The 27,397-nt window shown below is 41.2% G+C and overlaps 3 protein-coding genes across 3 annotated transcripts; 1 reads left to right on the top strand and 2 right to left on the bottom strand.

Moving 5' to 3' along the window:
- Positions 1-5,559, top strand: glipr2l (GLI pathogenesis-related 2, like). The gene is made up of 5 exons (XM_079344325.1): positions 1-419; positions 1,255-1,363; positions 2,626-2,729; positions 3,171-3,248; positions 4,517-5,559. Exons 1-5 carry the CDS (start codon positions 407-409, stop codon positions 4,681-4,683), a joined length of 471 nt encoding a protein of 156 aa, XP_079200451.1. The 5' UTR covers positions 1-406; the 3' UTR covers positions 4,684-5,559.
- A 498-nt stretch (positions 5,560-6,057) lies between these two features.
- On the bottom strand, positions 6,058-18,726 carry nacad (NAC alpha domain containing). The gene is made up of 10 exons (XM_079344324.1): positions 18,308-18,726; positions 14,804-15,087; positions 9,366-14,691; positions 8,716-8,961; positions 8,119-8,210; positions 7,769-7,837; positions 7,492-7,638; positions 7,256-7,390; positions 6,996-7,118; positions 6,058-6,203 (listed from the first exon to the last, which is right to left on the bottom strand). Exons 1-10 carry the CDS (start codon positions 18,390-18,392, stop codon positions 6,189-6,191), a joined length of 6,522 nt encoding a protein of 2,173 aa, XP_079200450.1. The 5' UTR covers positions 18,393-18,726; the 3' UTR covers positions 6,058-6,188.
- A 1,805-nt stretch (positions 18,727-20,531) lies between these two features.
- tbrg4 (transforming growth factor beta regulator 4) lies at positions 20,532-26,800 on the bottom strand. The gene is made up of 11 exons (XM_079343125.1): positions 26,622-26,800; positions 25,613-26,122; positions 25,191-25,511; positions 24,581-24,755; positions 23,995-24,152; positions 23,784-23,894; positions 23,545-23,689; positions 22,604-22,846; positions 21,911-22,022; positions 21,682-21,796; positions 20,532-21,067 (listed from the first exon to the last, which is right to left on the bottom strand). The coding sequence occupies exons 2-11, from the start codon at positions 26,027-26,029 to the stop codon at positions 20,966-20,968; spliced, it is 1,899 nt and encodes a 632-aa protein (XP_079199251.1). The 5' UTR covers positions 26,030-26,122; positions 26,622-26,800; the 3' UTR covers positions 20,532-20,965.
- Positions 26,801-27,397: the final 597 nt, after the last annotated feature.

Here is a 27,397-nt window from a genome sequence, read left to right as displayed (position 1 = left end):
GGGCTCCCCTCTCATTTGTAGGAATGTACTGTTAAGACTGAGTGGGTGTGTGCATGTGCACACAGGGCATGCAGACAGACAGATAAGTAGGGTGTGTGGCCTTAAGATACATTCAGGTTATGTTAAATGAAGTGAAAGAAAACTATAGAGGAAGAGGAACGTTGCGTAACATCCAGATACATTACTAAAGAGGAACTTTGCACAACTGCTGTTGTTTATCGTGGAATGAAAGAAATAGATGGAAATAAAGGCCTTAGCAGCTGTTTGAAAGCATCAGCGTTAGATAGACAGCGCTAACTGCAGAGAGGTTGAGGCACAGAAAAAGAGAGCTGGAACAGTAAACAAGAAAGAGGAGAGGCTGCTTTTGTGAGGGCGGATCTAACTGAAGGCTTCCTGTGTCAGCACCATGGGAAAATCAGGTAAGTGAAAACTGCACCCTGAAGATTTTCACTTTGATTGTAGCAATTTGGCCTGAGTTAGAACTTTGCCCTCCCTTGTGAGCGGATGGGTGTGTTTCTTACCCAATATGTTTGTAAGCTTTACTTTAAAAAGGGAAAAAAAGACCTAACCTAAATGGTGCTTTAAAAAGTCTTTTGAGTAATCCTAAACTAAGATTGAACTTGCAGCGTGCTAAGGAGGCTTGCTGCTTTGGTAATTGTATTGGCTGTGGGGCAGTTTCAATGTGCCTATTGTCTGAGCAGTCAAGAGATTATGAAAAGGCCAGTGAGTGATAGGCACCACTCAGGAGGGTGGCTGTGGATGACGTTTTCTTCATCTGTCATAGAGTTGCGTTCAATGTCTGAGGTCAGTTCGTCTTCAGGTGCTGTCGAGTGCTTTTGTCAGTTTCATTATCTGTCTGAAGTCAAAAAGGCGGAGAAGACAGAAGGGGATTTCGACAACTCAGCTCCCTTTTTTTCCAAGTTCTTTGTATTTAATAACAACAGTTTAAACGATGTTAAGATATCACTTGGATGTTTGTACTTTGATAAAATTCGAGTAAAACTAAAATAGAGGGAAATAAAATTAACAAATTTCATCAAACATAAATTTAAATTTTTACTGCTAATCAGCTCCATTTTAAGAAGTATATGCCAAAATCTGCTAGAAAAATGCAAACAGCAAAAAATTATACAGTCTCAAGACAGTATAAGCTTGAATGTTCCCTATGAATTTTTCCCTATGAAAATGAGTTTTATTATAACATGGCTGTCTGGCTGTCTAACCCATCCTGTCGATGACCTGTCTGTCTCTTAGCCTCGAAGCAGTTTGCACAAGAGGTGCTGCAGTGTCACAATGAGTTCAGAGGGAAGCACCAGGCTCCTCCACTGAAGCTGAGCAGAAAGCTGAGCCGAGAAGCAACCCGGTGAGTTCATGCCAGAAACCTAAACAGCCAAGGCTTCACTGACCACTCATTGTTAAACTGTTCTGGATGACATTTGCAGCGACGCCTGTCAAATAAACTAATGTGGCTCTGCATTGAGGCTGTTGGTTTGTTTTGAAAGTGATAATGCATTGTGGAGCCAACTGTGACTTTCAATAATTGCAGCTATGTTATTAATATATATACAAATATGAGGTGAATGCAGACCTTATGTTGTAATGGCTCTTAATATGATGAACTTGTGATTAAGAACATGATGGTTAACTTATTTTTTAATAGAACTTGATAAAGTCAGTATCTCTTATTGCACACTGTTAATATTGATGTATTTGAGTTGGTTGAACTGATGTTTGTGGAGGCTCTTACCAGTTTATTTTATCAGGTATAATTCACCACGGATGAGGAGATAGCTAGTCCCTCATCTGCTATTTCATTATAAAGTGTTTTGTTGATAATGTATAAAGAAATAGTGTGTGTGTGTGTGTGTGTGTGTGTGTGTGTGTGTTGTGTGTGTGTGTGAGAGAGAGAGGGGGGGGGGGGGGGGGGGCTGGATTCTGTTTTATCAAAATACAACATTACTTTTTGTGATGAGGGACACACCTAGCCTGGCATGTGGTTATGTTTTATTAGTCCATGTGGTGACATAGCAGTCACATGATTTCCAATAAAAGCTTTGGATTGAAGGCAATAATCAGATTCTGTTAGGCCAAGATATTGATCCTTAACATCATTAACATCCTTAATGTTGATCCTGTTGGCTGTAAATTCAAGTATGTGATGTCACATACATAAATCAAATTTGATAAAAACCAAGAGATGAGATAACGGGGGAGGGTGTATGAGACGGTTCAGTGTGTGACCTTTAACCTGATGGAAAAAGCCAGATAAGAAATGAATACTTATTTGTCATTGCAGTGATTAAACTTTGCAAAATCTAAATTGCTAATATAGTTATTTCATACGCCCCAGTTTAACCTTTTTTAATATCAGCCCTATTACCAAAAGCTGTTAAACAAACAGCTTCAGTTCCGACCTTGAATATTTACACTAGATACAAGCTCTGAGTTGATTGTACACAGTTTACATGGAGGGCGTAGGCTTCTGGGAATCTTAAGAGGTAATGAGCTTTAAAGTTGACTCAACCACCTTCAGCACCAATCTCTCCAGTCCAGCTGTGGATTTTGTAACAGGATTAATAGTGTTGGAATTTAGCAGTGCACACTATGACTTTTCTCTGTCCATAGTTATGCTGAGAGTCTGGCCAGCACAAGGATCCTAAAACATAGCGTGGAGTCCAGCAGGGGGAGCTGTGGAGAGAACCTGGCATGGGCCTCCTATGACCAGTCAGGTAAAGTAAACAAACAGTAAACTCATGCACTTGACACCCCAAGTGATATTTTATATGATGTTTTTATTTGATCCCACCGAGAAAACTTGATTAAAGATTGAAGAAGACACACTCCTCTATATATTGTAGCTTTTATTTTATAAGGCTCTAGCTGTTCACCCTCAGATTGAACAGCTGGGATCTATTTCCCCTCCACTTCCTGCTATGTTTGATACACCATGACTCACTGCAAAAATATGTCAGCAGGGGACGAAGTGATACAGAAAAGAAGCTCCCACAATGCAGCGCTGGATGATAAAAAGTGCAGTTAACATGTGTTCAATGAGATTTAAAGCTCCAGGGTGCAGTCTTCTCACTTCATTGTCATTATATACATGTTTGAACACAAGACTGATTTGATTTCCCTTCATGATGAGTTGACACTTTGTCGTGTAAACGCAGGAAAGGATGTGACAGACCGCTGGTATGATGAAGTGAAACAATATAACTTCAACCGTCCTGGATTCTCCTCAGGCACGGGTAGGCTCGACACAAGTCTTTATGTCTGTCTGTCTGCCTTTCTATGTCACTTTACATTATTTATTATTATTATTACCGGTATTATTATTATTTGTGTATATTTAATGCTTTGTGGTCATGGTCCGAAATAAACATCTACATTTATTTATTTATACTAATATGAGAAGATAATGGTCAAACTCCTCTGGCCTACAGCATAATTACAGCAAACCAGCCAATCAAATGAATTGTAAATCATGGACTTATTCTTTAGCTCTAAGAAATCATGGGTTAAATAGATAGCAATATGGTATATGTAATATTACTCCCCCCCCCCCCCCCCCCCCCCCCCCCCAATTAAATAAACATTCATATTAGTTAACTACATAATAGGCAGGTAATGAGTTTAAATATTTTCAATGATTATCAATAAGTGTGTTTTTTAAGAAAAGCAGAAAAAAAATTCAACATTGGTTAAAAGTAAACATGACACACATCAAAGCTGGTTTATATCTGGCTTTAGGACTTTTCAATGGGCATTTATATTTCTCCATTTAATATCCCAGAGAATACCTGGGGAATACTCAGGAAGTTAATTACTCGTCTTTTAAAGTTTTGGAAAAATATTTGTCTAATATTTTAAAAACCGACTCCCTCTGTGTAGCTGGTATTTACAATCATTAGTTAAACATCTGTAGTTTTCATATACAACCTTTTTGATTCTGTCAGACACTTTGCATGTTTTTTTCTTCTGTCTTCTAACTCAATACCCTAGTGCATGTATTTTCTGGTTTTATGTGTTGCTCTGTTTCTCTTGGTCATTCTCTTGGACATTTTCAGTTTCACATTGACACAAGCAAAGCCAAGGTTCTTGTTATTCCTGTGCTGGTTTCACACACTCAGAGAGTGCATGACTCAGTGACTGGCCATGGGGAAATTTGGGGGAATCACAGTCCTCTATCTATCTATATCTCAGGTCGTAGGCCATTTTCAGTCCGCATTTATTCCTTCAGAAGGTTTATTGGTCTCCAGTCTTATCTTAGTCATACACACTGATCATATAAATAAATAGAGAAAATTAGATAAAGTACAAGATAAAGGAATGTGGGCAAAGATTTGGACTAAGTGAGAGAAGAATTAAGATTCCTGAAACTATAAATATTTAGAGGAACTTCATGTGCACTTAGCTCCAACCATGTTTCTTTGCTTCTTTCTTTCTTTTTGTTTTTACTTTCCCTGTCTCTAATTTCTCTCTATTTACAGTATATGTTATTCTTATTTCACTTTAGGCCACTTCACAGCCATGGTGTGGAAGAGCAGCACAAAGCTGGGTGTGGGGAAGGCCACAGCATCAGACGGTTCTTCTTTTGTGGTGGCCAGATACACCCCAGCTGGGAACATCACTAACCAGGGACACTTTGAGAATAATGTCCTCCCTGTCAAAACCAGCCCTTAAAGATGTCTGAATCCCTTCAACTTGACTCTAGCTTTAAGGCATGTATTCTCTTTTTGAAGTTATCTGCTTTCATAAGCATGATTCTCACGTCACAGGAACACCACTTCTTGCGTTATAGAAGAGCTATCTTAGAAGACGCACTCAGGCTCAGGGTCCTTCATGGATATGAAAGTGTTTACAGTAAAAGAAGAAGTGATGTTTGACATTTCTAACAAAACTGTCATTGCAATGGCCTATGACATTATTTTAACCATTAATACCAATAAATGTATCTTTCACACATTGTATCATATCTGTAATTGTGTAAAAATGGAATCTACACAGCTACATGTGAAATCATTGCTTTTGATTTGAAGGTAATGTGTTTTTCAGTTGTTGCTGATGTCAACACTTGTTAAACAGAACCCTGAAGTCAGTGACTTTTGTACAACATGCTCTGTTCTAGCAGACATTTATTTGGGATCTGTTAAGCAGCTCTGTACTAGCAGACATTTATTTGGGATCTGTTAAGCAGCTCTGTACTAGCAGACATTTATTTGGGATCTGTTAAGCAAGAGTGAAAAAGAAGAGTAGAAAATTGCAGTTGAAATAATAATGTTTTTTGGTTCCCCTTTTTCTTAGTCTGTCACAGCAGGAAAGTGTAACCATGACTAATAAATGAACATTTTGGACAATATAAGTTGTTTTAAATATAAACAGCGATACAGTGAAGGATGAATTACAGTTGTACAATTTCTGAGTTAGGAATGTATTTTTATGTCCAAAAAGTCTTCTCTAATATTTAATTAGATGCTATTCAAAACTTTAAAACATGTAATCATCATGAGGCAATGCTGTGTGCTTGCAATGATTCATTTTAAAATCTTATACTAGAAATTATGGTTTTCTTTCATAATTAATCCAGTCGCTTTTCCTGGCACTCATCACGCATGCATGATAGTTAAGTCATTTTTCAACCACGCCAATAACATTTTTTTTAAATTTGTTTTTTACTTTATGGAAGAAACTACGATGAAACAAGTAATATCAGGATCCAATTTTGTGTTAAAAGTTGGTTTTGTTTACATTTAAATCACAAATGTCATCAGATAAGAAGTTTAAAACACTTAATATTGCCAACTTGTAATTTTAAAAAGAATATGATAAAACAAATGGAAAGATTTCTTTAAAGATTGACCAAACAGGAAAAAAATGTCATAGTATTGGTAGATAGATGGTGAAATTGAAAAATATGTTAAAATGTAATGTTTGTGTATCTGCAGAATATTGCAGAATTGCAAAATGGCTGTGCTGATCTGAATGTTCGCTCAAGTAACATCATTATCTTTGGTAAAAAAAAAAAAAAAATTTAAAAATCTGCCACACAGCCCAATCCCACGTTGGAGCAGACTTTATTTAGCAGATACTGGGGATGCAACATACAGTAGCAGCGATACAGAAGAGTCAGTGGCGTTTAAGCTTTATATGCTGTGGGAAGGGGTCAAAGGTCAAATCCTCCTCACCACTTACATGGTCAGCTCCTAAATGGAAAAGGGAGAGAGAGAGAGACATAGAGAACATATATTTTATATGACAGATTAAGCTGGGCTCTTGTAATATAGCAATAAGTAAGGTCCTTTACCTGCTTTTTGTAAACATAATGATGAGCATGGTCTTGTTACCTGCTCTTTTGTTAATGTTAACAGACAAAGAGTAAGGTCCTTTACCTGCTTTTTGTAGTGTCTTGAGATAACACGTGTTATGAATTGACGCTATACAAATAAAGATTGATTGATGATTGATTGATTGATATTTTAGAACAAATGCTTATGTTGGTCAATCAGAAAAAGGAAAACTACATGAAACATATGATCAAAATAATAAAATATAATTTAGTTTTTGAATCATATTTCTTGGGTAGGGGAAACAACAATACAAATAAATCTTCCCTAAAATTACATAAAGAAATAAGCTGCACTATCATGCAACACTCAATGAATAAAATAGTTAAATTTACACTTCTTGTCCTTGATCTTAAGCCAGCCTCATCTTGCTTTCCACCCAATCAAGAAAAATTCACCTGCGTCACATCTCCATTATATGAGTTGTTGCTGCCACCTAGTGTTCGACAAACTGCACTGATGACCTACAGAAGTGCAGAGGTTGCTCAGTTACTGGGGAGAAATTCGTCTTGTCATTTGTCCTCCACTCTTTCTCCTATACGCCACATCCCCTCTGTGTACTGTTCACTTGCCATGACTCATTATTTTGTTTACCATCTGCCGTCACTCTACCCCCCACAACCACTCTTTAGCCCCCTCTTTCCTCCTCACCATGATTGCATTCACAATGTCATTCTTGTTGTGTTTCAGTGCACGGACAGCCTTGGCTCGGGATACGTTGGCCTGAGCCATGACCAGCTCAATGTCCCTCTGCTCAAGACCCCCCTCATCCACCTGATGAACAGATACAAAACAAAAACAATACATAATATTAACAATATAATTGAATATAGAATTCCACTTTAAAGTAATAGTATCCACACTAATGTGGGAGTTATTAAAAGCAATCTTTAAGACTAGAAGACCAGTACCTCTTCTTCCTCCTCTTCACTCTCCTCTTTGATGGTGAGGCTGGGGGGGACAGGTGGAGCCAAAGGTGAGGAGGTTACAGGCACCTTGAATTTCTCTGCTGCTGCTTTATGAGCCTGCTGAGACAGGTCCTCAATCTGAGAGCAGAGAAGAGAGGGAGGCTCAGAGGATATACAACACATGTGCATGCTTGATTGAGAGAGAGAGAGCGACAGAGAGAGAGAGAGAAAATAATTACCTTTGCCTCTCCAAATACAATGTAGATGTCTGACGCAGGGCTTTTGAACACATCTGGTCTGCTAATGACAAACAAGATACTCTTGGACTTCCTTATGGTTATTCTGGTCACACCATGTACCGGCTTCAAACCCAGTTTGGACATGGCCTACAGTAGCAGAAAGAGGGAGAAAAAAAAGATAAAATAAAGACCCTACAAAATATTTTGAAAGGAAAAAGTGCTTCAATATCATCTCCTATAATTGTATTCAGTCCTTTTGATATGGCAAAAGTCTGACCTTGCGCGCCTTCTTCTCACTGCGACTCTGTTTCGGTCTGTTTAGCCCTTCATCTGCAGAGGAAATTGACTGTAGAAAAATAAAGAAATGTGAATTAGTTTATCGTAATTATGTATGTTTGTTTCACATGTTAGTTTTGCAAACTTATCATACTGTAAATTACACTTTCACTTTTTACATTACACTCACACTACACTTTCGTTTACTAAAAGGATGTGTAGACTTATTGTCCATCTTTATATAAAGTTTAAAAGAAAACACAATATACTGTAAGTTATTAAAATGTTAAGATATAAAAAAAACATGGGAGTGAGATGGCTTTCCTAATAAAGTAGAATACATAGACTGACCTGGGGCTCTGATGGTCTCAGTGGCTCTGGCTCTTCGAGCTCAGGCACTGACCCCTCGCTCTCTGACTCATTACAGGAAGTCATCACGGAGCCTACACAAGACAATATTCAAGAACTTTAGTGAGTGATATTGCCATAGAATATAATCACCATAAAAAACAGTAATGACATTAGTGGATCTATCTCATTAGATGAAAAGTGGTCATGTACAATACAAAAGTTCAGCAGAGAATTTAATGTGCCAATGAAAAATACATGAATTATATCACTATAGCCTATGATGTGATTTTACATCACATGTATACACAATGCGTTATTTCATAAAACAGGTCTTTAATTCAAACAGTTTTGTAAAAAACGGATTGTGCGGATTTATATTTTTTGTAATGTGGTCTGTCATAAAAGCAGCTACTCTAAGCTACTTCTTACTAATTCATCATGACACTGCAATGTTGGACCAACTAATGAGACATTTGAGCGGTTTTACTTTCAAATGAATAGAAGACAGAAAGGTAATTAATACTTTGTTAAAAATAAGAATAGGCATTAAGGGAATTCTCTCCTTTTTTGGCAAAAGATTGGTAAGAGACAACTTACAATTGTTTTTGAAGGATAGGTTAATCTCCTCAGAAATCCTGTGACTGTGGTTAATTGGACAGCCTGACTGTCTGTCGTTGATTTTGTGGGCTGAGAAAGACTGTAACTCCAGATTATTGGATGGACTAGAATCGTTTTGCATGGATCCATTTTTTTCAGCAACTTCACCGGGCTGAGATCTGTGACTGTGTGGCAGCAGTGCAGCTTCCTCCTCACTATCCGTGTCCTCCTCAGCCATACTGGGACCTTACAATGCACATGTTAAATGATAAGATTTGTACAAGGAAGCTCATATGTATGTGATTAATCATACAATCCTGACATAAATGCACAAAAACATTGACAATATAATCAAATATATGAACACACCACACAAACATTCACAACACCAACTTTAAACACACAGATACTGTAAGACCTTAAAAATTCTTTGACACAAGCACATTAAAATACACACATACAAACACATTCCTTTTTTGTTTATGTTGTTGTGCAACTTTTCCTTTTGATCAGATTATCACTTTTAATTTTGGCAATGCAGATTCTATTTCATTAGTTCTAGGACTGTACACGAATCTGAAAAAAATCAATTAATATGAATTCAATTGAACTGAACTGAAGATTACATATAGCATTTAATTCAAACTCACCTCTGTACCTGCCTTGTTTGCTAGATGTGTGACCCTGCTTGGATTTTTTGTGAGCCTGGATGTTGAGATTTGGCTGAGACTCTGAGTAGGAAAGAGATTTTGGGCATGATATTGTGTCAGAAACACATGCTGAATCAACAGTCCCCAGGACAGGTGAAGACGACTCCTGGGTAGGCTGAGACAGGCTCAGTGGCAAGGCAGTGGAGAGTGAAGGTGAAGACACACTTGTGGTCGATGTAGTTGATGTGTAAAGAACAACAGTGACTTCCTGGAGGTTATTGTTAGGAGGGAATTGGGAATTAGGGGCCTGTTGTGTTGAAGGGGAAGGTGAGAAAAGTGTAGGGTTGGTGGGGCACAAAGGCAGTGAAGACTGCTGCTGGGTTAAAAGGACAGGTTGGGATTCCTGCACAGGTGTGGGAAGATCATCTTCAGGGTCTGTTGAAGCACAAGGTTTGGGGGAGGAGGAGGAAACATGAGATGTTGAGGATAAAAGTGGAGTCAGAGAGCATGATGAGATATTCTGGGTTGCTGGGCTGTGATCAGTGTCAATGTTGTTGTCATTAATGTCCAGTGTAATTCCTCTCTGACTATCAGATAGGGGTCTGTTATCTAGAACTTCCTGTGTCTGATATGGTTCATGGTTCCTTGTCATCACAACATTGAGGTTGTGTGGGGTGTGCAAGGCTAACTTGTAGTATCCATGGGTAGGATTTTTGACACTGTTCTCCCCATGCATCTCTGAACTAGATACAGCTTTGTCTAACCTAGTTGACCTCAGTTGAAAGTCAGGCGCTGAATCTTTATCATTTGCCTTTTGGCCTTCTTTAGTTTCAGAATTGTCTGTGATTCCCTTTGACCATCCATCTGCTGTTGTATTGAAGGGAACAGATGGTTCCTTTGGATCATCAACAAATTCAGGGTGAGAATCAGCATGACTGCCTGTCTGGAATGCCCTATTTTCATTTTGCTTCCCTCTTCTCCCTTTCTTAGAAACATTTGGTTTATCTTTGCAAAGTCCATCCTTAGGTATGTGGCACGTAAAGTGTTCTGGTTTGTTCTGTGCAGAAGATGTCTTTCTTCCCTTTTTGTTCTTCATGACTTTCTGTTGACCTCTGTCTAAGGCTTTCTCCTCTGCCTTTTCCTTTTCATCTTCTTCCCCTGAGTTACAAACAACACACTGCTGTCCTTTAAAGGCATCTTTAGTCTTTGGCTCATCAACAAGTCTGTCAGTCACAGGACTGACTTCATCTCTTTTTTGGTGAGTCTGAGGCTTCACCACCTCTGGCTGAGAACTGGTATTTTGCATTTTGTGTTGACAGGCTATACTTTGTCTAGATTGATTAGATTTATGTTTAGGAGAAAATGAACCAAAGGATCCATGTAGCAAAGAAAATGGGGCATTACTCTCTTGAGTGATTGTTTGACACTCAGGGCTGATTTTAGTGTCAACTAATGGCCCAATGGATCTGCCAGTTTGGTCTTCATCTCCATCACCAGAAATGGTGTTAGGCATCTGAAGTGGTATCTCCTCAAGTGGAATATTAGACACAGACTCTCTAACACTGACACTGACACTCTGGGGTCTAACTTCCTCTGATAGAGCATTCAAACTTCCACACATGGCTACTTCCAATGAGTCAAAAGCAGAGTTCTTGATATTGTTAGAATTCTTCCAAGTTTCTTGTATTTGTGAGTCTGTGTTATCTTGATCTGGATTCAGATTACTGACATCATCCTCTGGAAATCTTGAGCTTCCATCCTCTCCTCCCCCTGCTTCTGAGATCTCTTCAATGGACTTCCAATGCATCAAGTTGGACTCAGAAGTTCCCCTCTCTACTAACTCTTTATCCACCATCTTGTCCCTATCTCCACATAGACTGTTATCTTCCACGTCCAAAACAGAAACCAGAACATTGTCATTATTTTGGCACATTTCAGCACTTACCGCTGCAGGAGCCACAGCAGTTTGTGTGCTTTGGCCCTCTGCATCACACATGAGCAGACTCTCTGCTTCTACCTCATACCTCTTCCCCAATGACAGTGAAAGAGATTCCCCTGCTCCCCAGACACCAAATTCAACTCCCGACCCTAATCCTAGATGTAGTCCAAGCCCCATCCTGTCGTCAGACCATGCCGTTGCCCCGGACACCATTTCCCTGTTTTTTTCTGTTTCTGAGTTTTCCCTTTTAGGGGAAATGGCCAGTGGAGAATGTGGGGATCCAATGACACCCAACACCCCATCATCAGTTGTAAGGGTGTTTTCCCTCAAGTTTTCCTGGACAGAGTCACATGGGCAGTGTTCAGGGGTCATTTCCAGATTGTCAGCAAGTTCTGGGATAATCTCTTGAGAAGTAGACACTGGGATATTACTGGGATTGGTGCAAGGGTTCGGACTAGAACAGGAGAGAAAAAGAACACCTTTGTTCAAGTCATTGGTTGCAGTGGCCGTATTCATAGAGGGGCCAGAATCAATGCTTGTGCTCTCTTTGCTCATTAACTCTGCTGAGGCATTCCCATTCTTCTGGTCAAGTTCCATGTCCAATTCCCGGTGCATAGTGGATCTACACATGGCCTCTGCAGCTCCAGGCACATCAAATTTATTGGAGAAAGACTTTGATAATGCACGTCTGCTTGCTCCTACTGTCTTTTGGCTTTCTGGCTGATTGTGACGGGGCTTGATAAGCAACTTGAAAGAGTCTTTTTCTGGTTCCTCTTTGGGTTGCTCCTCTGAATGATCAATACTTGGTTTCAAATTCTTTTCTTTCATCTTCAAATCTTCCTCAGTTCTTTTCTCTGAAATAACAGATCTGTAAATGTCTGTGGTCTCCTGTGAGAAAGTGGCAATAGGAGGGGTTGTTTGAAACTCAGCTGCATGGTCAGGATGAGATTGAATGACCACGGTAGTTGTGGAGCAATGAAGATGAAGGTTGTCATTAGGCTGCTGAAAAGCGTTGGAAGAAACAGAGATATTCATCATCTCACTCTCACTTCTACCCTCTCCCACACTGTCTAAGGACTCTGGTCGGCAGGACATTTCATCCATTGTTTTGCCTGTACTCAGCTCTGAGTGAAAAGGTGCTATTTGATCTATTTTACTGGTAGTGTCCAGTTTAGGGTCAGACTTAGATTCAGTGTGTTTAGGTTCTTCCCGAGGTTTGGGCACTATATTCTCGTCTTCTGGGTGGGCTGCAGTGGCTGCAGAAATTTGTTGCATGTGCATGGGTTCAGATTGACCAGCTCCAGTGATAGACTCCTGGGTAGGTTCTGGCTGGATTTCAGTCTGATCAAGTGCATCCAATGATGTGGGTTCTAGTGATTGTGCATGCCTCTCAGTGCTGTATAGACGTTCATCTTCCTCCCCATTATAGGAGGCAGAATCCAATGAATCATCTGTGTCGTCTTGGAAACAGAAGGATTCATCCAACCCCTCATTAATAGATGTTTCTGAAAGTGAATGAAGGAAGGATACTGATGTATCCTCATCTGAATTATCCTTTACTGCTTTGCTGTTGCACTCCTCCTTCTCAACTTCCTGCTCTTTTTCTTCCTCCTCTTGTTCCTCTTCTACCACTTTCACCTCTACCTTAGTTTCTTCATCTGTATCATCATGGTTGTCACTGCTATCATCCCTATTATTGACATCCTCCCCATTACCATCATTAGCACCATTAGCAGTGCTGTCACCATTGTCATCAAAGTCAAAGTCATCATCATCTTCTTCTTCATCATCATCATCATCATCCTCATCTTCAACATCTGCTTCCTCCTCACCTGCTGCATATGCATTTACATCTCTTTCTTTGTGTTCGTCATTCATCTTTCCTATTTCATTCTCGTCCTCTGTGGGGAAGAGGGTAATTTCCATTGAATCTGCCTTGAAGATAAGACTTGTGTGGAGGGGGAATGAGATAAGGGAGGCAGGGATCATTCTTTCGTCATCGGGTATATTATCCATACAGGCTGCTTGTGAAAGCAAAAAAGAGCTTGGGCCCAGCCTTCCAAAGGCTCCGGGACAGAAGGCATCCAGCGGGATGACAGGTGAGTCAGGACTGGGGCAAGAGGAGGCCATTGTCATGCTCTCTGTGTCAGGAGTCAAGGCAGTGGAGAGTACTTCTGGGAGGTCATCCATCTGTGTGTAATGCTCTTCTGAAAGACATGCATCCAGTTGCAGTTTAAGGCCTGTCTCCATGGGACTCACAAACTCTGCTCTCCCAGCTTCTACCAATGGGCAGAGTGAGCTTTCAGATTCTCCCCCATCCTCCTGGGAATCACTGCTATGACTGCTGCTGCTTCTTACAGGAGATGTGTCTTCAGTCAACCAGCAAGGACGACAACTTTCTCTGGATATCTTGACCTCCTCCCCTTTTAGGGCTTCATCTTCCTCAAGGATCGCTGTTCCTGTAATACCCATTCTTGAATTCATGACAAATTCAGGAGGATGATAAAGGCAGAAGTCACCTGCTCTTTCCTCCTCCCGTTCTGGACCTACTCGTCCCTTGTCCTCCCCAACTTCATCTCCAATCTCTGATAAAGAGCCCACAAAGCAAGCAGGGGCCTCCTGTGCTTCTTCAGTGAGGAGTAAGTTGGGCGAGGTGGAGGGGGAGGTGGATGAGGTGTACGATGAGGCCCAGCTGCCACCTTCGGCTGTGATATAAGAGCCAGAAGGAGAGGTGAGAGGAGAACAAAGATCCTCACTGTCTGAAGGAGAGCCAGGGGAGAGTGGGCAGGCTGGAGAACCTGGATATGAATGATGTTTAAGGTGCAATGAGCGAGAAGTCATCTTAATAGGGGTTGAAGGTGCAGTGTAATAAAGGTCAGGGTCAAGAGATGAGGGCATGCCCACTCGTAGTGGGTCAACAGCATAGGCTGGCTCAGTGAAGGACAAAGCAACTGGGCAGGCCAGCTCAGAGAAAAGGTGGGAAGGCACTTCATTGTTAGAAAGGTTTCTACCCTCTTTCTCATTTTCAACTAAATTGCCATCAGTTGTGATTGGCTCCATGGAGGATGAGGAAGGGCGTAAGGTGCTGTGATAAGAGGAGGAGGGTAAGGTTGGAGTTTGCACAGGTTCTTTTTGTTGCTCCTGCTGCTTTTGAGCGCTTTGAGCTTGGCTTTCTTCTTTGCTAAGTTCCGGCTGGGTCTCTTTTGCTTGTGATTGTGGAAAGCTTGGAATATATGGCAAGGGGATAGCCAGATTCGTTGAATCAAGCAGAAGTCTTCCTTTCTGGATTTCCATTGTTTTAAGAAGTGTCTCCTGACCCATAACCACCCTTGTGTCAATGGTCTGGGGCTCTTGATAGTCGCTTTCTACCTCAGAACCAGTCAGAACCTATGAAATATACATTATACATTCATATCAAAGTCCATGTCACAGTCCAAAAAGAATGTGTATGAAGACAGTTGATTTAACTTTGAAACATGCTCATCAGCACATAACTAACCTTAATTCTCTCCATTTTAACCGGAATGTGGCGACCACATGGTCCATGACCACCTAGCTTGCCAGACAATCTGGTTGTGTTGCTGCGGCGGTCAGAGCCTTCAGGTTGAGGTCTTGGAGTACCAGAAGAGCTGGGTGTTGCATGAAATAGGCGTGGCCCAAATGGAGAGTTGCATACTGGAAGTAGCTTCTGGGGAGTACTAGGAGAGGGGCTGGAGCCACTGTCACTAGGGGAGGAGCCACTGTCACTAGGAGTGGAGTCAGTAGATGGGTGTCTTGTCATATCTGGGGGTAAACAGAAAAAAGTTAAAAGTTGATTTTATTTAAAGAAAATAAGTTCCATCAAAATCTTGAATAAAATCAAAAATTGGATATATAAGCAGATCTTGGGGCATAATCATCATAGTTCCTGACACTAAATATGTTTTGCAATGCTACACCTTCTGACATGTAAAATAAAAGATAGATTTCTTTATCCTATTGGTTGAACTTTCATTTTCATCTCCCATATGCTTGCTCAGACAGAGATACAGCAAATGTCACCAACATGCTGGTCAGTAGATTATTTAAAATTATCTTGGTGATACCTTGATAGTGTTTGTGAGCAAGACTGAAAACAGAGTATTATAAGGCTGTTTTATAATGTTCTGAACAGTGCTTGAAACTGATTAACTGCCTTAAAATGGTTAAACTTCAGAATTTATGATATGTAGCTGAAAAGAAAACAAAATATTAGGGTATCCTTCATTTGAATTCAAGTTTGTCTTTGACTTTCTGTTTCAAGATGTACAATTACAAGCTGGAGGCAAAGGAAAATGTTATTAAATTGCATCTCTCTTACCTAATATCCTACTAGTCTACACTATCATCTTCTTAACATCAGGAGAGGGGAGGTCACTGAGGGGAAATGACAGGATATATAAAGGAAATTAGGTCAGGGGTGAGTAAAGGGATTCTTCCGAGTTAGAAGTAAGAGAAAGTGGCAGGGGGAGGGGGGGAACGACGAATAAATGTCCACATTCCTCACGTTACACTGCTTGATAATTTTGGTATAAATAGATTACCATGATATAAAACCTTCTTTTTCTTTAAATACCACTAAAGGGTGGGGTGGAGGGTTGTACACTTAGTTTTATATACCTCCCAGAGAAGGAACAGAACCTACGTTTGCTCTCTTATCTGGGACGTTGCCAGAGTGACCTCAATCCACATGATGATCGGCCATTATAACACACAATTGGCTCAGTTCAGTGCCAGCCACAAACACACACACGCGAGCACACACGCGCATGCATGCATGCACGCGCGCACACACACACGTATGCTAACACACAAATAGACACTTACTCTTCCAGGAACCCAGATATCACTTACTTGCTAATTCACTCTCTATTCTGTAACTTTTCCTTTGGATCACTCCCAAAAAAATGTTCAGTAACTATATCTCTATCGAATCCCTCTCCTCCTCTTTCTGTTGACTCTCTGACTATTATTTTGTTCATGTTTTGTTTTTTATTTTACCAGGTATATCTGCTGTGCTTCTCCTTTCTCACTACTTTCCTGCACTGCTTGAGGTGGTTGTGGTGGTGGATGCGGCCATCAGCACTTTGTAGTCCTGCATGATCAGTGCCCCAAAAATAAACTCTGGGTTTGTTTGTGTATGCTGAGCCACGCCTCATGGGATAAAACCTGCGACTAATCAGAAGGATGCAGTTAATCAAGCCCCAAAGCCGACTCCTGCTTTGTCTGTGTAGAAAAGAGTCAGGTGGGTAGCCAAATTATTAAACCACAATTAATGTCAACTGTTTCCTTTATATAAAAAGACAACTAGCATCAGTAACTTGATGCTCAAACAAATATACACTCAACCTTTTAACTCAAACTTGTATCTCTCATTTTATCATTGTATGCTAACCTTGGCATCACATGTAAGAACTAATAACTAAACATACTATTGGAACTACTGTTTTGCTATGCTGCTAAATAACCAGTTGACATGTTTAATTTCTGCTAGCATGACTGCCAGTCTATGCCTCCCAGCTGCAGATTCTGTGCTGAAAATAATCTGTGAATATCTGCCTCTCTTTCCCTCTCCTCACTCAGCCTGGAAGTCTCTACTGGGGGAATACATTGAAATCAAGCACGAGGCTAGCTGTAGCAGGAAAAGGCCGCATTGAGCTTAGCAGACTGAAGCTGCGTCACAGAGGCTGCAGCACTGGCCTGTCAGGCCATAGGGGGGTTTCAATTTCAGCTCAGAATGAACCGTTAAAAGGGAGCACCCTAATTGTCTCATCCGTTTTTGTTTTTTTTATACCTTATATTTTTCATCACTTTCAACCCCATTATTTGTCTTTCATCATCATGCTAGTGCCAAAATACAAGTTAGCATCTGGTAATTTTCAGTCCTCCCTCTTCTACCTAGATTTAGGCCAAGAAAGCTTAAAATAAATTTAGGCCAAAGAACAGACTAGGGAAAAGATGAGCTAAAGAAGGGCCATTTTCAAGGAGGAGCCAGTCTTTTCCTCATAGCCATTATTATAAACCGTCATGACTGTTACAAGTTAGTGCAGTGTACTGTAGGCTACTGTACTTATCAAAGACTACATTGTGTTCAATAACTATCAGTGGCAACTTTCTCTCTGTTCATTACCGTCTGACTGCAAAAGGACAAAAATAAAATCTTGACCCTCCCAATCACTCATCTGCACTATCCCAGCACTTACTAAGACTGTCTCTTTCTTTCCTTTTTGTCACTTCTGTTTAATAACTTAGCTTAATAATTAATAACTTTTGATGTAAAGCTGCAATGTAGAAAAATGTACACCAATAACAGGCAGGATGTTTGTGTGTTTCTGATAGAGCTGCCATGCTGCTGTGTCATGTTCCTTCTGAGGCTTGTCGGGGGAGGGAGGAGCCACTCCACGCTTCTTGTAATATGCCAAATGGATGTGGACGTAAACGGGGTTTCAACAGTGCTGAAGATGGGGCAGCATGGTAAAGAGCAAAGCTGGTAAGGAGGTCAGGTAAGGGTGGGGTAAAATTGTATGTGGTTATAGACAGAGGGCAGTTACACAAAGGATTTAGAACTCTGTGATTTTAAATGAGGTTTTTGGTATGAGGAGTGCATAAGGGATGAGGCTGTGAGGTGTGGGGGAGGCTTCTTAAATTTGGGAGCTGGAAGGAGGAGCCAGCATACAGTTAAGTAAGAATGCAAACATGCAGCTGAATCGCGGCTTACTCAGACTGCACATGTCAACAGAAATGACAGACAGAAATAAATGGCCCAGCACTAAACTGATTGTTCACCACATGGAAGTTTCAAGCAGATCATCTCACAATGTCTTTCTTTCCCCTTTCTGCGTTTGTCATTCTTCATAACCTTGTGTTTCTCCATATCCTAGTCTTTCTAATGCAATCAACCTGCTCTACACACATCTTGATTATGTCCTGGTCTCTGTCTTCCATCATATTAACCCTCTTCGATCCCAAACCCCAGAGGTCCTACCTGGTCCAGGGAGCCCCGTCTCCTCAGCCCCTGGCTCTGGATGTTTGTCGGTGGGGACAGATCTGTGTGCGCTCTCCCCCGGCATGCTTCTCGCTGGCTCTGACGCAACAATAAACCATACAGCCAGAACAGGCAAGGTGACCAAGGAGTGAGGGAGTGAGAGAGTGAGAGAAGACAAAGTAGGAGTAGGGGAGGGTGGACCTGAATGCTCAGCGACCCAACACTCAGATCTTTCCTGCAGCACGTGTCTATGTGTGTGTATGTGCTCGTAAGAGACAGAAAGGAAGAGAGATGGGAGTGTGCTCTCCCTGGTCCTTCTCTGTGCTGCAGCGCAGTGATGCTGCTGTTGTGGGCGTGTGTTTTCAGAGCCTCATGATCCACTTCATTTGCATATGAGAGTCTGTGTGTGTGTGTGTGTGTGTGTGTGTGTGCGTGTGTGTAGAATCTGAGAGGAGCTGCAGTATTCTCTCTTGATGCCCAGTTCCTGCTTTCCTCCCTCCTCATCCTCCATGACCCCCCCTCCCTTCCTTTCTCTCTCATCCGAGCAATGACTGGATCTTGAGAGATGATGTCAGCAAATTTCCACTGTTGTCTCAGTGCTGCCCTCAACCTTGAAGGGAAGGACCAGTACTGCAAAAACAAGAGGACGGTGGAGAAATTAGCTCAAAGACAGTGAAACAAATAGGAAACTATTAGAATCAGACAATCAAAAAGGCACGTTTAAAACCTTAAAGTGTGCCTGTGCTATACCCTCTGCCTCTGCTCTGATTGTTTAACCCCCCCACCCCCACACACACACACACACACACACCTCCAAGGACTGCTATTGCATCGGTTTTGTTGTCCTCTTTGCACTCTTTCCCTTTATTTCTTCACTTTCAACACAATAAGTGAGGGGGAAATAGAAATAGGACATGGAGGGGGCGGCAGCAATGAGACAAGTGATCAGCCAGGGTAGTTTCTATGGCAACCCAAAACTTGCCCTGATGGATGTGCCAGCTCAGCAGAAGTGATTACCACTTTAGCGGATAATGCCCTTATAGCCTCAGTGCAATCTGGGTGACCTCAACAGATATAGCTGCTGATAAATCAGCAGCTTAAACCTGTCTGTGTACTTTGCTGTGCAGCGTTTTTAAGATATCAGGACGAGCAGAAATTATACGATTTACTCTTCCGGTCTTTAATATTATGTCATTTTGTTTATTTGATGCATTCGGGTAGCAATTAGGATGTGGTTTGATTTGCATTAGAAGGAAACTTACATCTTCATGGATGAATTTCCTCATGTTCAGATCATGAGCTTTCCCTCGAACATAATAGTTGCATCTGCACACTTGTAACACATCACGCGGGGGATTGTATGACCAAGGGGTTCAATACTTGTGTGCAAGCAGAGCTCTTTGTCAAGCCCATCAATCGATCTTTTTAAAGCCTCAAAATATTGGAAAAGACTGAGTGTGATGTGGATTGTGTGATCAGAGCACACATTAAATGGAGTGTGTCATTTTCTGTTGCCTGTTATTCACCACTGTGGCCTTTGGCTCCCTCTCAATGTGTCTCCTTCTCTCCTCTTTCTTTCCCTGCAGTCTTCAGTCGTCTTCTCTCTGCCAGTCAACAGCATCTGATGTCAGAGCGCCGCCTCTGCCCTTACTGTTGTGTAAGCACTCTCAGGTCAGCAATGTGTTTATCTGACAATCCTACACTTGCTGTCTTCTTATAACAATGGTACAACTCTCAACATGCACAACAATGTAAACATAGATTTAGGACTAATTTGAAAAACCCCCCCAAAAAAAACAAATTTAAGATCTGTTGAAGAAATGAAACATCAAATGAATTAATTATTTTCACTGTGTATACTTTATCTGGTGAATTTGATGCTGGTAAATAACATAAAAAAAAAGAAAGAATATATATATATATATATATATATATATATATATATATATATATATATATATATTGAGCGACCTGTACCATTGTGATCAAATAAATGTCTAAAAATACTGATGTACCCACGAACATCAGTATGCTAGAGGGAAGCACCGTTAACTGATAGATGTAAAATAAAACACATTTGGTCTAAATACCACACCAGTGATTCTCCAGTTAAAAGTGCTTGACGGTATAGGCTCAAAAAAATGTGATCGAGACATTCATGTGACTCGTCTTTGAAGCCCATGAGGCAAACATGAAATCTTTAAAAAATAAAAACAAGTAAAAATGGAGGTCAAACGGTTTATTCCATCACACGATGACACACATTCACAGATAATTACGTTACTTTAATCTATTCACAAGCTGATAATAAACATGGAGCTTCTGTTTTGATATGTCACTCTTGGTGGATCATATCATTTCTACAGAAGGACTTACTGATGTGTTTATTTCTGTCTCTCTCTGCCTCAAAAACCCTCGCTCATCATTACTATGGAAACAGGGAAAGCCCCACACGTTGCCAAGGGAACCGGAGCAAAAATATGTTGTTGTTTTTTGTTTTTTTCCTGACAAAGTATGAGAGAGCTTTTCTGCAATGCCAGTCCGCTTTAAGTGTGAGCGTGGGTGTAAGTGTGCATTCCCTGTTGTCCAATTTGGTTGGGAAAGCTCTGATTTAGCCGAGTCTGCAAATGTTTGTTTTTTTGCCGGACACCGATCGGCTCACTTGGCCATGTCCTCGGCCACAGCCTTCCCGATTTTGTCCTTCAGGCACGCCTGTTTCTGCCAGTCTGTCTTCAGCTCCAGCCACTCGTAATACGGTACCTGAAGTAGGACAAAAAAAAAAAAGTATGACTTGTGATCATTTCATTACACATACGAGGAAACATTTTCATGGTGTTTTTAAGAGGAGAAAACAGTTGTGAGACCATATTTTTTTACAAACACATTATAAAAGGGACATGCTGGTTTTGACATCCTCAAGAAATGCAAACCTGAGAGGCAAGTGATGCCACAATCAGCAAAGGAATTCTTCTAGATGAGAGAATGAGATTGTTGGATTGGCCTAGATGAGGCAGGCTGTGGCTGGAACTCTATTTAAACCTCAGGCTGCAGCAGGACCCACACGACTCTCAAATATGAGGCCCAGTGTTTGTATAGCTGTGACTGTCAGATAGAGGAGCAGAAGAGCTACCTCTGCATATTGAAAAACTGAATATTTTAGCAAACACAGTTCTGAAAATTATATTTGGACTGGCTTTAGAGAGTTTGAAGTAAAAATACTGATCTCATCCACAAATAGCTTGGTTTAACCTATTTACAGAGATAGAGAAAATCACTTGGTCACTGTTTAAAAATGCTTTTACTTTGAAGTCACTACACCACAGTCGCAGACACTTTTACAAAGACAGTTAATCCCATCTCCATCCTCTCCCTACCTCCACTGTGATGAAGCCTGCCAGCTGGAGATGTCGCTTCATCAATACGAACCGTCCCAGAAGGTCTTTACTCTTCGAGCCAAAGTTTGGAAACTCCCAAGCCAAGACAGCAAGCCTGGAAAAAACCGACAGAGATAAGTGGAGCACAGTGGGGGAAAAGAAGTCCAGACAACTAGAGCAGAATAGAAAACAAAAATAAAACTTTTAACAACTCCCCTGTATGACTCACCGTCGGGCCCCTGCAGGTAAAGGCTGCTTTCCTCCTCCGCTGGGTAAATGAGGGGCTTCCAGCTGTGACAGGTTAACTGGTTTGTTGTCATAATCCACTACCAGCTCACCCTCTGATAAAAGAAGAGCATGTCAGGTGTTTAAAACTGACTGAGACAAAAAACACCTTCTACATCGAACAAGATCGAGCAAAGAGTATCAGAAATAGGTTTTTAAAGTCATGGAACAAGATTCATTTTATGTTGGCAATGCAACTATATGATACATCTTACTTCTGTTCCTGTATTGCCAATGCACTCAACGCTATTTTAAAATCTTAAGTTTTGGGGAATCCTGCTCTTACTTGACCGTCTGCCCTCTTAAGAAGTGGCACTTCCCTGTTCAGAGAGCTAATCTATCAAACGGATTTTCTTTCTTGACCTGGAAATCCTCAGTATTGCAAACTAACACTGGACACGCCTATTGGTCATATCACATTGTGATGGCCATTCGACTCACTGATGAACTTTGAGACCTTTATGATTAGTTTCTGATTAGCAGTGCTGCTTTTTTTGTTGTTGTGTTTACTTTTTAAGAAGAAAAAAATGAAAAGAGGGATGTTTTAAACGTTTTCAAAGTAAAAGTTTCGTTAAACTTTAGTAATAAAAAGCAGTTAACGGGTTGAAATGTTTGAAATCTTCATGGATCACCTTACCTAGTGTCCATCCATACACAGTGTCGACCCCAGTGCGGACGGCCTCTGTCTGGTCACCCACCAGAGTCTGCAGAGCTTCTCTCAGGCTGGTCTGAAGCGGTGAGAGGGGGGAGCTTCGAGCGGGGACGAACAGGCCACTCTGGCAGTATGGAGAATCAGAGGAGCCAGGATGTTCTAATTGGAGGGTGGCAGCGATGTGGAGGAGCTTCAAGCGATAACCATCCACTCGAGCTGTGCTGCCCTCTACAGACACAAAATACAACAGAGAGAGAATGAGAACCTACACACCAACTGGCATCCATGATATGTGAAAGAAGAAGTTTCTAGAATGTTTCAGTGCCAACAACTATTCCTCAAAGTGTGTAACTACCGTAATTCAAGCTGAATTTATATGCCTGAGTAAGCAGAAATCTACTGCTGCTCCATCTACAGTACTGAAATAAAATGGTATTTTATTCTTGATGCTGGATTGATTTGTTCTCAGATTATGTCTGATTACTTTCTAAATGTTTTTTTCCAGACACCCAGCATCAAGTTTTGCCCGTCTTGTACTGTCCTGCACTCGTTCTATCACATATCCTCACAATAAAAAAATCGAGAAAATCTTGCCCTTTAAAATTCCAAGGGCATAAGTAGGTCAACATTAGACAAAACTGACCTTTGTCTAAACTTCAAGGATTCTCCCTTAAGCATCATTAAATGATTGTGTTAAAAACAAAAAAATGAATGGGACAGATAATAATGACCGAGTCACATCTTTAGCCAGCTTAAAGGGAGAAAGGTTGGTATTAAAGTCAAATCTATTCTTGGATCCCAAACAGAACAACAACCCTGACACTTTGGCCTGATTGATGTCAAGTTCTGTTAAGAGGAGCAGCTATACAACTACAACATTCAGCACTGTATAGAAGGAAAACGAAGGCCACAGCTCCATGACATACCCGATAATTTGGTTACATGACTCTGCAGTGTGAGGGGAATGAGGTAATGAGGCTTGGTCTGTTTAAGCACACAGAGAGACCAAACGACGTCCGTCTGCAAGAAGGGCTCCAGGCCTGAGAGAGAGTCCTCCAGCGCAGAATGAACCTTTAGGAAAAAAAGGCATCAATAGAGTGTACTATTAAGACAGGAAGTAGAAGCAGCATAAAGAGGTAAAGGGAGCATTTCGTATCGTCAGTACCTTGGTATAAAACTCTTCTCCTTTTCTGGGCTGAAAGCCGAGTCTGGCCAGGGTCATGAGTAGATTACAGAGCTGAAGTGTGCTGTACGCCTCACTGTTTGCTGTGTAGTGCTGCAGTTTACAATATAAAAGAGAGTGATTTAAAAAAAAATGAGATAAAGCTCTTTCCTGAAATTGCTAAAGTTGTGTTTGTACTAAATGTGTGACCCACCTCCACAAAGGCCTCAAATAAAGGCATGTGGAGCCATTTGAGGAAGCCGAAGGATTTAGCACAGCGTGTGATTTCTGCCGAGGTGAGTTGAGGGACTCTGGGTAACAACTCTGAGGCCATCCGCTGAAATACCTGAGATTGGTTGAAGTTCAACTTTCCTAGAGAGGAGCAAAAAAAAAAAAAGTTGTTGGTGCGAGTAATTAACATCAAAGTTACTGAGTGTACAGTACTTTCATGTGTTGTAGGCTTTCGTGTGAAATTAAGCTGTTCTTAGAAGTGGTCACCGGTCTAGCATCAATAAGCAGAAGAATCAAGCTTCAGAAAAAAAATGTATGCATATAACAAGATAATTGGAGAAAATTGAGCTTCAACATAAGGACATTTCATTTTAATGTCTTTTTTTCCAATGGAGGCAGAATGAATATAACCTTACTTTCTTTGCACTATTTTCACCTAGACTCCGCCTTCTTTGTAGTATATTTGCTCTCTGGATTCTAAAAATCAACATTTTAGACCTGGACAGAGGCAATGTTCATTCATTTATGTATGTGTTACTGGATGTCTTAAAATAATGAGCGTTTAATACCGTATGCAAAGGCCATGTCGAGTAACAGTGGAGTGGTGAACTCTGACGAAGGCTTCTGCATGAGATGGTAAGACAGAGCTCTGAGCAGCGGGACAGATCTGCGGCTTTGAGTTGCCAAAGAAACACAAATTCTACGAATGTCCTCTGCAGAAATGCCATCAGCCAGCTCCAAAGCCTGTTAGAGGGATACAAAAAATAATAATAATAATAATAATAACAATAATAAAAAAAGACTCCAATCAGGTTTGAGATCACATTCAGCTTACAGGATCAATCATCCAAATGCGGTAGATTTAAGGGTTATATAATATAATGGTTATAGAGGCGTCGCTGCTTTGGCACACTGACCTCTCCAAATTCCCCATGGCCTGATCATTGTGATGTTTAAGTATTATTATTTTATATATCTTTACATCTATTAAACACATATCTGATCCCTAACTTCAAAGGTCTTATAAAATTATTATCCTTGGTTCTTTCATGAGGGGAAATAGTTTTCAACCTGACAGTCTGCAATTCATATTTTACGTCTCTCCTGATATAATACGGAGTTAGAGAAATGTTGACATAGACGAGGTGTTAATTCTGTGATTGTGATGTTTTGCCATACCTTGTCTTCCAGTCTGTCCATCAGCGCGGGTGACAAGCGGCGTCCTCTGGATATCAGTGCACAAACAGTTTTAGCATCAGTGATTTCAGTCCAACGCAGTTCAAGCTGTTTTAATGCAGCATTCACTAAAGCCACATCCCCTGGTGCTTTCCTGTTGGCTCCCCAGTCTACTATGAAGCCCAGGTGTTTGCAGGACAGCCTGCGGATTCGCCACTGGACCTCCGTCTGGACTGAAGTGAGTAATGAATCTATGTTGGGAATATGCAAAATCCAGAGAGATCGCAAGACGTTCACGAGACTGCTGTGCCACACTGTATTCACCTGGAAGTACAACACACCAAAAAAAGTGTCATGAACATTTTCAGGCAAGGTTGAAAACTTTGATAACATTTGTTTTGTCAGTCCAGAACAGGCTTCCTCACCTCTTGAGACAGAGTATTTAAAATCGCCAGCAGCCTTGGATCGTTCATATTATTGGGTTGTTTATGAAAGTTGCTATCTGTTTTCAGAGCCAGTTGACTCCACTTTATCAGGGCCTTAGCAGCCTGTTGACTATTCCCTCCGTGCTCTGCCCATGCCAGCAGGATGCTCTCTGGCTCTTCTGCCTTATCAAACAAGTCGTCCAGCTGGGTGCGTGCAGGCAAATGGAGGTAAATTTTTTCCTTTGTGATTGTCCGTCCCTCGCACATCAACCTCTCTGGGTTCCATTGCAGGCCCTGAGCCCTCTGCGCCGCTGCAGGTCCAGACACAGGTGGAGGCAGGCGTGCAGCTGCAAATGGCGCCTGCTGTGAGACCCTGGAGAGCCAACGGGCATACCTGCCAAACAGGCGACTGGCCATCTGGTCTCAGTGACAAGGCAGGAGGCTCAGGTGGGGCAGGAGGAGGGGTTTATTTTACAATTCAGCAGACAGACTCACCATCCCAGAACCAACCTGCAGTGAGGCAGGAGAGTTCAGCAACATGTGTGGTTAAAAAGAAACATGTGGACATTGAACAACAGCTTTATTTTCTGCATTTAATACAGCACTTAAAGCTTTCATCTGACTATAACTTCCACATCTATGATCATCACAGAGCTCGTACTGCAGGTGGTTTAGTAAAACACGAATATTCTCGTTGTGTAAACGCATACCGCAGCCATAAAAAAAAAATCAATATATAGCCAGGTTACGATCACAAATAGAGCTGTTATTGCTGCTTTGAGATACACAATAGCCACCGCAATCTTCACGTAGACTTAAGGGAACCGGAGCAGCAAGAGGAGAGGTTTCTCTGTCATGTAACATGTCAATCCTGACCTTGTCGAGAACAGCAGCAGTACCTCTGAGACGCAGCTTCACAACAGCTACTCATTCCTTCGACGCTGAGGTGTGCTTAGAGAGCTGAAGGAAGTCACCGTGACAACAGCTGTCACATTGATAAAAGACTTACCTGTATTTAATGACAACTTTGATGTAACCAGTTCACATGGAGCTTTCTGTCAGAGATGTCGCCGTTTGATGACGTCGGATGGCGGTGTCACGTGAACCGCGGACATGGCTGTAATTGGCTGAGAATGTTCGACTCATAAGGCAACAGTCGGATAGGAAATGTCACAGGACAGGAGCTGCTTTAACCCATAGAAATGCACGCACACACACACACACACACACACACACACACACACACACACACACACACACACACACACACACACACACACACACACACACACACACACACACACACACACACACACACACACACACACAACTACGCTGGATTTTTTATATATTTAATGAACTTTTTCTGGTGTAAAATTGTATGGATAAAATATGAGGAACACTGCCAATTTAGTATGTCTTTTTGAAGATTATCTTCCTGTTTTCAAAGATAATGGACGAATGTGTTTGAGGTGACCTTCGGACTTTCATAGGGACATAAAGTTCTTTGAGGTGAGGTTTTATAATGCGTTTCGTAAAGTAATTAAATTCAAAATGTTAATGTGCAATAAACCTTAACAATAAAACCTTAAATTATGGACATAGTTTGAACTCAGTTGCTCATGGAGTAGTCTTTATTGTGCTAGTAAAACATAATCATTGTAGTATCCAAAAGGTGCACAAACACCTTCAGACGAGTGTATTAACAGATGTGCTGAGTGTTGTAGAAGCAATAGAGGAGAAGATGGGGGAAGACAGGTGTGTGGTTGTTACTGGCCCCCAGTA

The sequence above is a fragment of the Symphodus melops genome, assembly GCF_947650265.1.
Source record: "Symphodus melops genome assembly, chromosome: 5".
NCBI classification, from domain to species: domain Eukaryota; kingdom Metazoa; phylum Chordata; class Actinopteri; order Labriformes; family Labridae; genus Symphodus; species Symphodus melops.
This window is presented reverse-complemented; position numbering and strand designations above follow the sequence as displayed.

What these genes read in the sequence shown, in the direction of transcription:
- tbrg4 (XM_079343125.1), bottom strand. Translation starts at nt 26,029, where the DNA reads ATGGCCAGTCGCCTGTTTGGCAGGTATGCCCGTTGGCTCTCCAGGGTC. An exon ending in TTACCTGCAGGGGCCCGACG is followed by an intron (nt 21,797 to 21,910) that starts GTGAGTCATACA and finishes GGTTTTTTCCAG; the next exon opens with GCTTGCTGTCTTGGCTTGGG. An exon ending in CAGGCTTCATCACAGTGGAG is followed by an intron (nt 21,068 to 21,681) that starts GTAGGGAGAGGA and finishes GTCCTACTTCAG; the next exon opens with GTACCGTATTACGAGTGGCT.
- glipr2l (XM_079344325.1), top strand. An exon ending in CTGAGCCGAGAAGCAACCCG is followed by an intron (nt 1,364 to 2,625) that starts GTGAGTTCATGC and finishes CTCTGTCCATAG; the next exon opens with TTATGCTGAGAGTCTGGCCA. An exon ending in GGCCTCCTATGACCAGTCAG is followed by an intron (nt 2,730 to 3,170) that starts GTAAAGTAAACA and finishes GTGTAAACGCAG; the next exon opens with GAAAGGATGTGACAGACCGC.
- nacad (XM_079344324.1), bottom strand. Translation starts at nt 18,392, where the DNA reads ATGCCGGGGGAGAGCGCACACAGATCTGTCCCCACCGACAAACATCCA. An exon ending in CCTATCCTTCAAAAACAATT is followed by an intron (nt 8,211 to 8,715) that starts GTAAGTTGTCTC and finishes TGTCTTGTGTAG; the next exon opens with GCTCCGTGATGACTTCCTGT. An exon ending in GTGAGAAGAAGGCGCGCAAG is followed by an intron (nt 7,639 to 7,768) that starts GTCAGACTTTTG and finishes CTGCTACTGTAG; the next exon opens with GCCATGTCCAAACTGGGTTT.